This window comes from Mytilus edulis, chromosome 2 (assembly GCF_963676685.1).
Source record: "Mytilus edulis chromosome 2, xbMytEdul2.2, whole genome shotgun sequence".
NCBI lineage: Eukaryota > Metazoa > Mollusca > Bivalvia > Mytilida > Mytilidae > Mytilus > Mytilus edulis.
In genome coordinates, this window is record NC_092345.1 from 48,189,425 (window position 1) to 48,202,890 (window position 13,466).

At 30.4% G+C, this 13,466-nt stretch overlaps 1 protein-coding gene across 3 annotated transcripts; it reads left to right on the forward strand.

Annotated features, from left to right (window-relative positions):
• Nucleotides 1-1,265: 1,265 nt before the first annotated feature.
• On the forward strand, nucleotides 1,266-11,581 carry LOC139512319 (cilia- and flagella-associated protein 77-like). 3 transcript variants are annotated; one of them, XM_071299832.1, is made up of 7 exons: nucleotides 1,292-1,495; nucleotides 2,845-2,950; nucleotides 4,784-5,027; nucleotides 5,305-5,407; nucleotides 5,778-5,798; nucleotides 9,542-9,652; nucleotides 10,719-11,581. In XM_071299832.1, exons 1-7 carry the CDS (start codon nucleotides 1,400-1,402, stop codon nucleotides 10,845-10,847), a joined length of 810 nt encoding a protein of 269 aa, XP_071155933.1. In that variant the 5' UTR covers nucleotides 1,292-1,399; the 3' UTR covers nucleotides 10,848-11,581. The 3 variants fall into 3 exon arrangements, with proteins under 3 accessions (XP_071155934.1, XP_071155933.1, XP_071155931.1); XM_071299830.1 differs by lacking the exon at nucleotides 5,778-5,798 and adding an exon at nucleotides 5,882-5,902; XM_071299833.1 differs by lacking the exon at nucleotides 5,778-5,798 and having other exon boundaries at nucleotides 1,266-1,495.
• The last annotated feature ends 1,885 nt before the right edge of the window (nucleotides 11,582-13,466 follow it).

Here is a 13,466-nt window from a genome sequence, read left to right on the forward strand (position 1 = left end):
ATGTTTTTGCCCATGACTACGTTGTTGTCGTAAGGTAGTATTAAATAAAAAATTAAATATTGTTAATTGCAAAGATTTGTCACAGTGAGATATATTTCTACTAGTATGCGAATCCCTGTTCAGTGGGGGTCCAGGGGAGGGTTCTGGGGGTTGGAACCCCCTTTTTTGGACGATCAATGCATTTGAATGGGGACATATAGTTGGTATACCCCCCTTTTCTTCTGGGTTGGGAACCCCCTTTTAAATTGCTGCATATTATAATTATCGAATTCTGTTAATATTATTCGGAATCTTATATATAAATATAGTTCCACAAAATTAGTCAAATCAGTCAAATGGTTGAATCGTCTTTGTTTGTTCCAATTTCACGTATGCAAAGTGTTGGAAACAAATTCCAGAAAATTATATATGTTCTGATTACATTGGGCCATTTCAGTTAATTTCTGACAGGTGGGGATGGATGGGAAGATTTTTTTTCATACCATTTCAGAAAAAAACCATCATGAAAAACTACCTATCAGATCTATAAATTAAGACCTATCAGATGTAGAGTTTCTGTTTATATTGGTTGGATGGGGTTTCATGGAAAAAATTGACCTATCAGAATTTTTAACTGCAAGGATTGTATCTATCAGAATTTTAAATACAATACCAGATAATGCATGATACGAAACTGTCTACATTTCAAAGCACCCCTAAGATCTGAAAGAGGTATTTTTTGTAACCCCTAAGATGTAATTATTTACTGCTGCAAGACCCTCAGAAATTTTTGCGTATAAGTGTACGTGTCAGATGAAAAAACCCAAAATTTCACCCCTAAGATGTATAAATTTTACACCCCTCAGAAAGGACCACCCATCCCCCTTTAGCAGATATTTACTGGAATGGCCCATTTACGGAGAATAAACTATATATTTCTATATGTGACTTGTAACAGAAACTTTCTTCTTTATTGATTATCATATGTTTGGGCTTTGGGAACAAACTTCAAGGGTGAGTAGTTTGGTGTTTTTTTTGGTTTTTTTATTTTTAGGGTCTGAAAAAAAATCAACAGATGTTCACATTTTTCGGTAGTTTTGTAAAACAAAATATAAACATTTTGGGTCAATGCTGCGATAGATTGTTGATCACTGATCATCACTGTAAACAGAATATATTTATTTATTTTAGTAAAACTATTGTACCGTCATTTATATATACGCGAATAAATTGATTTGTATTTTTTAGCGGGAGAATATTAACTCCCTTTGTTTGTCTGTTTATAGGTGTCGTTCTACCGGAAGTAATGTTTGCTTGCTGTCACTATGACGATTTGATTTGCATGGCTGCTAGCTTGTTAACAACTGTAGAGTAGAGTGATTTAAATACAAGTTTAAAAGATAAGAACAAATTTTAAAGAATGGCGACTTCATTTTCAAATCCGTTTAACCTTACAGCAGCTGGTGAACTCGGCAATCATAGAGAATCAATGCTGTATAATGAATTGTTATTGAGGGTGAGTGTGAACGAGTGCTCTAAAATTTACTTTATCAGTTAATTCCACGGTTTACAGATAAAAATCAACATACTCGTGTATTTCACGCTCACATATGTTGTTCACTTCACAGCTGTTGATCTACAGCACAAACAAAAAATAATGATATGATAAAAAGAAAAAGAAAATACTGGGCAGACATGTACATGTACAACAATGTAGGTTGGCCAGTCCAAATTTACAGGTCTCTGCAGGCTGTCTGTCTATTTTTCATGGAGAGGTCCCTTAAAACATTACTAATCTTAGTAAAAATAATCTACATGTAAATGCAATAGGTACATGTTATTTGATTCCTAAGTTCTAACCCTACTTATAGTCAATTTTAGGTAGGCATATACAGGTTGGGAACAGCCCCCAATGAGGAATATCCCTTAGACAAGGGGTCATTTTACTCATGTTACTGTTGTAAATAAAATAAAAAGTTAAATTTTTAACTTAAAAAGGGAAAAAAATATTATATTTGGAACATGTGGAACAACTTTTCTAAAAGAGGGGTCCACATGTACATATTTTTATTAATTGAGAGAAGATACAAGTCTGGGAATATTTAAAAAATTCTTGGACATGTTTTGACCATAAAAAACAAGATAGAGGTATAGTTCTTTGAGGAACGTTTCTTCAAGTAATATCTATAGATATTTGCTCTTTTGAACTATAAAGGGTTTTTTTCCTTCAAAAAAATATTTTTTATCGTTTTTAAAATACACCACTCATAAAACTAAAAGGCATAGTCATTACAATGATTACATTGAAGGGTTGTTGCCAACCTGATATAAGGAGGAGTTATTTATTATGATTCTTGTGTAAGCATTTACTAATCTATTGAAATCATGATGGAATTATTATTTGAGACATTAAAGGGATTTGAAGTGGATAAATGTTTATATTTAGTGCACAAATGAAGTATTTCAACTGTAAAATTTCAATGTAAACATGGTAAATATTACTAACAATTCACAACAAACACTTGAGTTTTGTACTAATATTTAAGTTTTCAGTCTTTTTTCATCCAGTATTCAAAACAGATGATAATACCAAATCATAATTGTATACTTGAGTACAAAATGCAATGTACATTTGTATATTGAGACTTTAATTAGTGTAAAGGTAGTATGGGTTAGCTTACATGGTAAATGAATCATGGAATATTACATTTGTATAAATGCAAGCTAAATGTAATGCAATCTTTAATAGCCTCTCCCCTTGATATGCAGCAATTTATTTTAAAGAATTATCGTGCTAAACTAACTACTTTTGAACATTAAAATTATGAACTACTAATATTGAATGAGTTTTATATTAACTTTCAGAATGAACTTGGAAGACCAAAGAACAGGGCATATACTCAGGTCCCAAAAGATGGAAGTTTTGTGTATGGTAGACCAAATGAAGAGAGATTTGGTGGGGCTGATGACGGTAATTACATTTATATTACTAACTAATTATATACATGTACTTTTATTGACGGTTTAATCTTCATTTTCAGCACCTCATTTTTAACCGGATTTTTGTGACAAAAATGTCGGTTATTGATTTGGGGATGGCGGGCGGGAATCAAATGTTGTCCGTGCATTAACTCATGAACCGTTCAACCGAAGCTTTTAAAATTTCAATATGTTGTTACTGACAACTAAATGAAGGTCAAGTTCAATAATGGCGATTTTGACTTTTACCGTTCAGGAGTTATGGTTCTTGAAAGATTGAAAAATGGAGTTTCCAGTCGTGTTCGTGCATTAACTCATGAACCGTTCAACCAAAGCTTTTAAAATTTCAATATGTTGTTACTGACAACTAAATGAAGGTCAAGTTCAATAATGGCGATTTTGACTTTTACCGTTCAGGAGTTATGGTTCTTGAAAGATTGAAAAATGGAGTTTCCAGTCGTGTCCGTGCATTAACTCATGAACCGTTCAACCAAAGCTTTTAAAATTTTAATATGTTGTTACTGACAACTAAATGAAGGTCAAGTTCAATAATGGCGATTTTGATTGTTACCGTTCAGGAGTTATGGTTCTTGAAAGATTGAAAAATGGTGTTTCGAGTCGTGTCCGTGCATTTTCTCATGAACCATTCAACCAAAGCTTTTGAAATTTTTATATGTTGTTACTGATGACAAAATAGAGGTCAAGTTCAATAATGACGATTTTGACTTTTACCGTTCAGGAGTTATGGTTCTTGAAAGATCGTAAAATGGCGTTTCCATTCACGTTGTTGCATTTACTCATTAACCATTCAATCTAAGCTTTTCAAATTTTAATATGTTGATACTGATGACAAAATGGAGGTCAAATTTGATATTGACGATTTTAACTTTCACATTCATCAGTAATGGTTCTTGTGATATTGCCAGGACACAAATAAATGTTAATAAATCCGGTTTGCTGTCGTTGTGACAGCCTCTTGTTATATTTCATGTGGTTGAGTTATAAAATTAAGAAAGAACTTTTCAAAATTAAAAAGTACAGTACTTTAACTGTTAATTGACATGCATGTTAATAGAAATTTTTATTTAAGCAAATAATAGAACAGAAAGACAATTTTACATACATGTACATTACATCACAATAAAATTTTGAAAAAAGTAAATGAGAAAAGTCAGGGAAGTGTAATCTGACTGATTACATTTTTGTACTTAACATTCTAGTGGTTACATATAAAGATAGGAAGATGTGGTGTGAGTGTCAATGAGACAACTTTCCATCCAAGTAACAATTTATAAAAGTAAACGATTATAGGCCTTTAACACGTACCATTGTCTCACACCGAACAGCAAGCTATAAAGGGCCCCAAAAATTACAAGTGTGACACCATTCAAACGGGAAAACCAACGGTCTAAATATAGGCACAGTCTAATCACAGTACATGTATGTCATGATTTGAAGAAAGGAGAGGGGTGAGATATAAATAACAGAATTTAATGCTGTCACATTTTAAGAACTTTGCAAGTTAAGAAACTATTCATTTATTGCTGTTTTTCATAAAAAAAATTATATCTTCATGCATTTGTCAAATTGGATGTTTTATTTAAATTTAAGATCATTGATTTCCGAAAATGTAAATCAAAAAGTATTTTTAGAAAAATTTAATTGTTTGAAAACTTTTTAAAAGTTTTGCGACCTAGTTCAACTTTGACATGAAGTTGTTTCATAATATATTTTCTATTCAGTGATTATTATCTTGGTTTTGTGTAAATATATGACTTATATTGGTAATATACATGTATTTGATGTAATATTTTATTTTGTATAGCTTTACATGGATGGCCAAGAAATCTTTCAACAACAACACTACCATTTAAAAGTAAAGTTAAAAACTCAGAGAGAGATTTCATGGCTCTGAACAGAGCTGCTGTTCAAACTGGTTTGGTTACAGCCAACGAAAATTATGAATTCAGAGCTACCCATGATGTCAGACGGAAAACAGCTGGTGATGAGAAAACAAGAACGAGAACAAGACGGATACCTCCTTCTATGGTGTTTGGTATTTCAACAAGGTATAAAATTTTAAAATGTTAAAGTTATGAAATTTGAGACTGTTTTCCTATTAACTTGTTATCATTGAAATTTATTCTAACTCTTAAAGAAATTAGCTTTAATAATTATATATGTCAAATTGACTTTCATGACTTTGTATGCTTGTTCTGTATAAAACCTGTTAATTAACAGCAGTATGAGCAATAAATTTAAAGTACACTTTAATGCTGTCCCTGTCTGATGAAAAGAGTTACTGTATCAGATACATTATGTTTTATGGCTTTATTATTTTTTCAGACCTTCAACACCAATTTTTGATTTATTAGAACACAAATACCAGGATAAATGGTTACAAGACAGGCGTAAACTAGAAGTCTCAAAAAGACAAGAAGAATCAAAGGTATATAATACACAAAAAATATTGGCTAAAGATTTTGAAAATTACAGAAAAAGCAGAAATAAAAAAATGTTGTTATGTTTATAATTAGTGTACAACTGTTATTGTGTGAATTTATATGCCCAATTTGATTTATACTAGGTTACCCAAACATATTTATCATCAGCAGAATACATGTATATATAATTTTTTTTAAATTGACAGTAATTTATAAAATTTTAATTTTTCAATTTTTTGCTTCTGATAAAATGTCAACAGATATAAATGTTTGTTAAAAGCTACAATATGTAGTGTTGAGGAAATTTAGAACCGGGTCAATACTATGGACCCTAAATCTTAAGTTTTCAAATTAATTATAAGACAAGGTTTTTAGCAGGAAGAAGGTGGTTATCAGGTATGGTAAAAAAAAATAATTGCTTTTATCATGATTTTGTTTGATGGAATTTATACACATATATCTAATGTTCTTATGTTCAGAGTGGATGCAGTTCTGGAACAGTGAGTGTTAATACATCACAGATGTGATGAACATGTGTTCCCTTTGTACGTCAATTTCAGCCTTAATAGTGTAGAACATCATAATGGTGACTTACAGCAAATTTTCTAATTATAATTTAATTTAATGTGAAAGTCATTAAACTTTTTTTATTAATTTAATTTCTAGATCTTCATTCTCATCTATGGTCATTTTTACTCCTCTTTTTAGGTAAGGGATAATATTTTTAGTATTGAATGTTTGAAATTTAAAATTATTTTAAAATTACTTCAAATCTAAAAAGTTTAAAATTTAGAATATTTTTAAAACTATACATTTTAGTGAAATTGTGAGATAATGTGGCCACTTCATTGCAAAAATGTGATTTTTTTTGTCATAAACATGTCAATTATTCTTGATAACATATTTGAATGACATCAACACTCAGGAAGACATCTTCAATCAAAACATATCTCAGAGTAGGCTTTTAATTGCACATCAGAAGAGATAAAAACTAACAGATTGTGTAGGGAATAGACTGTCCTTGCAGATAAATGGTTTAATATCAAATCCAAAAATTTATATTTTACAGAACTTTACAGTGAAAATTTAAATAAATAAATGTTGTGATGAAAATCTAGGAATTAAATGTCAAAATCCTCATAAAATTCAGATTTTAATAAACCCATTTTTTTTTCAATCCAAACTTGCATGTACATTGTGTATGGGACATAAATGTATGAAAATGATCATCACTTACTATTTTATTTGTATTATCATTCAAGCCTAAAATGCTGTATAGTTACCATTTTGATTTTTTTTCTTCAGTAAGATATTTTCAATTAGATATCAAATTTTCCAAAATCCTAAAACTTCACTTTTTGGACTATTTAAATATGCACTTCATTTCAGCATAAATTCTAAGATTTTACCTTACTTTTTTGCAATTAACATATTAACAGAGGTAACAGGTAATTGGCTATATATACCTGAATCAATAAATATAAGGTGGAACTAGGGTGATCTTTCCTTTGCTTTAGTTCAGGCTTTCATAGAATTTTGAATGGTGCTTTGTTGGCTTTGACAGGATGATTTGGTAGCTTTTATGAGGGATTAATTGCTTTTTGGGTTGACCATATTTTACAAGAGTTCTCAAAAAATATTTTACGTTTCAGTAGTATCGGGAAAATTCATTTTATTCAGAGTGATTTTATCTCCTTGAAATAACAAAATCCTAATTAGACTACATCTAGGAATCAAGGATTTCAAATTCAAAAAATTATTGAAAATTTTATCCTCAAGTTAAATTACAAAGAAAAATATGGTGTTGATGTTTGCTCAAGTGGATCTTGTTCTCTATATCAAACACAGACATCATTTGTTAAGAAATTAAATGTTCAGAACAAGATGTCAGGGGATTTCTTTATTTTCACAAAATGACCAGATTTACGCAATTCAATTTGAAGTTTTTTTCTTTTCTTTTTATCATACAATTGATTTTTCCTTTCTGCAGTAAAGGAGAAAAAAAATAGACAGAAAGGGTTTTTTCAGCTTGAGGGGAGACAACTCTTTACTGAGCTTAAATCCATAACTTTCAAAATTAATTACCTCCACCTTGTTTGTACATCTTAAACTGTTTGAATCTCTTCCCTGTGTTTGTTTGTGGTATACATATAATTAAAAGAGATGAACTCTTTTGGTTCATTATACTTTTGCACATGTATAAATTCGTTCACTATGTTTTTTTAACTTATCATCACATTTTGTAATTATTTATGTTTGTAGAACTTGAAATAGTGTATATTTGTAGTGAATTCTTCACAAATTACTTATATATTTTTTTTTAAATAACTTTAACAGAAAAGACAACATTTGAAAGAATTGAGGGTAATGTGATAAATTGCACAAATAATAAGACTTGGCAAATCTAGAATGCCTATAAATGCATGAATTATTATTGTGTATTGCATAAATATGTACCTTAGGTATATTTCATACTGTGGATTTATTATTGTTCGTTGGGTACCAATTTTTCTTATATTTCGTTGGAAAAGTTAAAACAACAAATTTAAATATTCAACTTATTACAAATTTTTTTAAATATTGTATGCAGACTTTGGAATAATCACAAAATCAAGTAACCATGAAAATGCAAGTTTCCTAAATGCATGAAAAATTGGTACCATCAAAAATAATTGAATCCACAGTATTAAAATGTATAATCATGAGGCAAAAAACTTAATAACATTTTTTTTTATTTCATACAAAAGCACATATCTCTTCCAAACAAAATGTTCAATTTATATTTCTACTTTGATTTTTATGAAGATCGATCTTCACACAATTGTATGAAATATTAAGATTTTTTATTGAGTGAAAAAAAAATTGCTCCATGATTTCTTAACATGTAAAGAGACTCTACATCTCTCAATTCCCTGGATGCATGAACTTTTTTTTTATTAAAGCAAGTGTCCAATTGCATGCTTTCAATGGACAGAGGTCGGCTTAAAAACACTTATTTTTTATAGAATACATTACAACCTACTGTAAAAAAAAAAAGGATAAAAAATGAAATAAATTTGATAGAACTGCCAAAAAAAAATACAAAAAGTCCAAATGACTAAAATTTATCTACTCATATCTGACTGCTTATCTGCACATTTCAAACCAGCTTTTACGTTGATACATAATCAACTTGACTTGGTATTTGTGCTACCCACAATTTACTGAGAATTTGAGTCCCTGTTTTACAAGGGAAAAGCAGTACATATAATAATAAACCATTTGAACTAGCATGTAAAATATCCTTGAATGATTTCTATTATAAATAAATCAGTGCATGGGTTCAACTGTACAGTTGTACTGCACTATTCATAAGAAGACCAGTAGAACATATATACAAGAAAATTTATAATATTGAATACATGTATATATTTTTTTAGAAGTCCAGACAAAATTGTTAAATATTCTGTTTTTCTGGTAAATTCTTCTATGATTATAATTAGATTCACTCAGTCAAGAAAAAATGCATGATCTAGCTGCTTTAATTTGTAGCTGAATATCTATATAGATTTACCCTTACAATTCCTTTGTTTCTGAACCCTGATCATACTTTTATATGTCTTTCTGTCTAGATGTTAAAAATCTACATTTTTTCTTCCTTTTAAAAACAGTAAAGGATACTTGCTTAACCTTAAAGTACGTTTTCTGAAAATGTTATTGAAAAAAATAGTTTTTGGACAGAAAATGAAGAGGAAAAGTTAGAGTTCAAATATATATTAATGTTAATCAAAATACATTGAACAAAACAAGAGAAATTGAAATTTGAACTAAGAAGATACAGTAAACATCCTGACAATAATGTTCTGAAGAAAGGATGTCTCCCAATTAAAACAAAAAGTTTAAAGTTAAAGACTTTAAAAAAGGGAAACATGATCATGACATACAAAAAAAGTACAAAATTAAAATAGTGAAGTATATTTATACACGAACTGACACTGAGCAGTCACTAAACGTGTCATTTATTAGTGCATTCAGTATATACATAGCAAGTGACTATCTTATATAATATCCTGCATTTTGTTTTATATTTATGTATTATATTTCATTTGTTATCATTCTTGATTTTCCCTTTTACTTAAACTTTTGTGTTCTAATTACAGCTCAGGAGAAATCCAAATTGTGTATATGAAACCAGAGCTTCTTTACTAAGAACGTATCAAAATCCTGTAGAAGACGCTCCTCTGTGGCAGCTTCCAAGATTCAAGGATAATGTATGTTAATTGACCAAATAGTTAATCAATCAGCAACGGATTAAGAGAGTTTTCCAGGGACCATTCCTCTTCCCCCCCCCCCTATTTTGTTGATAGTTTGGCTAATTATTTAGGGAATCACTAAATCATTAATGGAGCAGACCCTCTCTTAGGCAGTCAGTGGGACCACCCTTATGAAAATTTCTGGATCTAAATGTTAATTGCCCCTCGGCTCCGTCCATATGTCTTTTTGTCTGTCCCATGCAATTGTCGACGTACAAATCGTGAAATTGGGTATCAAGTTTTATAATGAGTCTAATTTATTTCCCATGCATCCACAGGCACTTGTCTCAGAAAAAATTTCTTATATACCTTAATATAGCACAAGGTACTTAACTTGCATTTCAGAAAAATGTCAGGCGGTGACGAAATTCTGTTATATATGCCGCTTTCTAGGCTGTCAACCCCACTAAAACTTGTTATATCGTAAATATAAATTGAATTATCTTTACAATGGTGTATAACACGCCTACATTTGTTGTCGGAATCATCCGTAGCTATCCTTCCCAAGTATGTCAATCACTATAATTTTTCCAACCGCTAAAAATTTGGAAATAAACGTCTAGCAGTAAATGATGAACTATAAAAACTGTTTCAGAAAAAACTGTTATTTTTTGTCTGAATAGAACTTATCACCCAGTTAGTAAAAATGTATCAGATACAATGAAAAAAAAACCTAACAAGTGTTATTTGTGGTATGTCTAATAAGTTACGAGTTTCCTTTTTTAGATACAAATTTTCCCATAATGGCACTTAAGTAGTAATTGTAAGATAAACCTACATGAAGGTTATCAGTTTTATTGTCCACAACACATTTCTGAGTCAAAAAAGTCATTCTCAGTTAGAGATGATGGTATTCATTTACTACATATATAAAGTGGAAAGATATGGACTGCCTTAAATCATAATGACTGAAGATCAATTTTAAATTGTCTTTCTTTGTTTATTTAAGAAGACATTAAATACATTTGCGTCTCAATTAATTTGTAAGATACAATTTTAATTTTATATTTACTGTTTTTTATAGGCAAAACCATCTCTACAGACATTCAGATCAGCTGGAGCTAGACGTTCAGCCTATGGAAATTACCAGTCAGACCAAATAGCCAGACAGGGAGACTTTGGACATGGTGTATATGAACCTGCTTGTAACTAAAGATATTATTTCTAAAATTGAGGCCACCTGTGATAACTAAAACATCTCAGACGTGATAGATTTGTTCACAATGTTATTATTTTATGTACCAACCAAAATTATGTCTCTACTTTTAAAATAACAGTATTTTTAACTTATTATACTATTTTATGTTTTGTACATAAAAATTGTAAATTATTCTATTTGTAATTAAAAAATTTATATTGCTCTCTTTATTGCTGTATTGTGAAGTTTTTAACATATTATGCTGATCGTTCGACTTTTTGCATCATTTTTGTCCATTTCGGATGCATAAAGTTGGGATTGTGCATTACTTTTATGAAGTTCATGCATACTTTACTTATGTACCATTTTTTGAATTAGATACATGTTATATATGTACTTTCTATGAATTCTCTGTATATACATGTATGTGAATTTTAACTAAAAGCTGTAATATTACTGTTAATTACTTAATATGTATTGTATCCACAGTCCAAGAGTAACTAGAATTATGTAAAAGAGAAGTTTTTGTGAATTGAATACTTATTCATTGATATGATAAGCCCATTAGAATAAATATACATTCCAACTTGTGTTCTGAGAATGCCATATTGTTTTACTTCACTACAGCTAGAATGGGCACACATAAATTGATCGTGTATATAAACACAGTATTGTTTGTAAAAAAATGTACAATGCTTATTTATTGCAACACTTTTATGTTGACTAATCAATAAATGGTGAAGAATTGAGTTATTTTGATATTTAATCCAAACTGATGAGGAGTATATTATAACTGTAAATCTCTATTCATTGTCTAATTGGTGAGTGAAATACCTAATACATATGTGGTAATTTAAAAAAAAATCCATAGCTTTTGCTGGCCTGTCACTTAGTTTAGATTAAACATTTTTATTTATAGTGGATTGGGAAACAAGTTATTGCAACTTATATTAATCCTTCTCCATTTTGTGGGTGCATGTGCTGTAGAGGCATTAGCCTGCTCTTTTTCGAGAAAAAACTACAAGGGAGTCTTTTACGTGAAAGAGATATGACTGTCTTAACACTGGTCAGCCATTTATCGTCCCCTTCCGACGGACTGTCACTTATGTGGCAGAATGCAAGACATAGGTGAAAAAATGCTTTTCTGGCAGTGTAGTTAGCAATATCAACAAAAAATGGGTTTTGTTTTCTACTTAAGTTTTATTAGTTAATTTAGTTCAATAGGAATCAATTGTGATAGAGTAAAATATTTTTTTATAAAGTTGCATAACTATCAGTACAAAATATCATTTTGAATACTATTCTGAGGCCCTGTCCCTAGCAATTTTTTGTCAATCAGATTGTCTTTTGTGCTTGTATATGTATCGATAGGGGATACAGGGGGGCCTGTCCCCCCCTTTAACAACTGCTTTGTTGTCTTGAGGATTTCTTTAATAGATGTGATAGATTTATTTCAGTGTTCGTCATATTGTCTAATGGTTCCCAATGGTATAGAAAATTGACCTCAATCCCTCCCCTGAGAGGTATGACAACTATCTCACACAAAAGTTATACATTTTTCTGTGCAGTAATGTAAATATGCAGCCAAGTCCCTTTATTGGAAGCTGTACATGCACCTTTGAGCTTGTGAGTACTCTCATGTGTTAAAATTTCTTGCTATTTAAGTGAAATATTACAAAAAAATAAATATTCAGTCTCCAAAGAAAAAAAAGCATACAACATGCATTAGTTATTAACAGGGAACTTTAAAAGAATAGCTGTGTACAAAAACAACAGCTTTTTAACAACAGGCATAACACACATAATTAAGATTAAAATGTGGAAACTATAAAATGGAGGCTGGGGAGAATTTATGGTTTTGTATATGAATATCCTGCCCTGGAAATAACTTCTCTTACGGTAAGACAAAAATGAAAACTCTATCCACCAAAAAGGACAGTTCAGGAAATAACTGTTTATAAAAGTGTGAAAATAAAAGCTTTTTATCAACTGGTAAAAATGATTATTCCATCAACAAAAAATCCTAACCAAACGAAAATGCAGCAAACTGTACATACAAAAAGACAAACAACACACAGCTTACCAAAACCATTAAATTGTTTTAAAATACATAAAAAAGAAAACCACTATAACACTAAACTAGAATTAGCAGAGATAGCTTTGACAAATGATCTGTATTTTAATCAGATTGAATGTATGTGTTGAATTCGGGATCATTCAGATATTTTCTGCATTCCGATGATTCTATGGAATGCGTTGCAAAATGATTTTAGAACCCAAACATGTTCTACTTAAAAACAATTGTCATTTTTCAAAAGCTTAATAAATGCATGGAATTGGCTCGTTCTATTTAATGCATGGTGTTGGTTTAATAGTATAGCGTTGCTTATAGCTAAATTATCAATGCACTAGAGTCAGGAATATATCGTTTTCTTTATAATTCTTTGATATGTGAAGAAGATCAGGGGCGGATTCAGCCATTTTAAAAAGGGGATTTCCAACCCAGGACAAAAGTGGGGGGTCCAACTATATGTCCCCATTCAAATGCATTGATCAAACCCAAGGACCCCCCCTCCCCCTTTTGGATCCGCCACTGAAGATTTTCCTTTATTTAGAAAAAATAATGTGTCCATT

Bases quoted from the DNA above. Each gene is read 5' to 3' on its own strand.
- LOC139512319 (XM_071299832.1), top strand. From the start codon at position 1,400: ATGGCGACTTCATTTTCAAATCCGTTTAACCTTACAGCAGCTGGTGAA. The intron at 2,951-4,783 runs GTAATTACATTT...TATTTTGTATAG, and splicing joins ATTTGGTGGGGCTGATGACG to CTTTACATGGATGGCCAAGA. The intron at 9,653-10,718 runs GTATGTTAATTG...TGTTTTTTATAG, and splicing joins TTCCAAGATTCAAGGATAAT to GCAAAACCATCTCTACAGAC.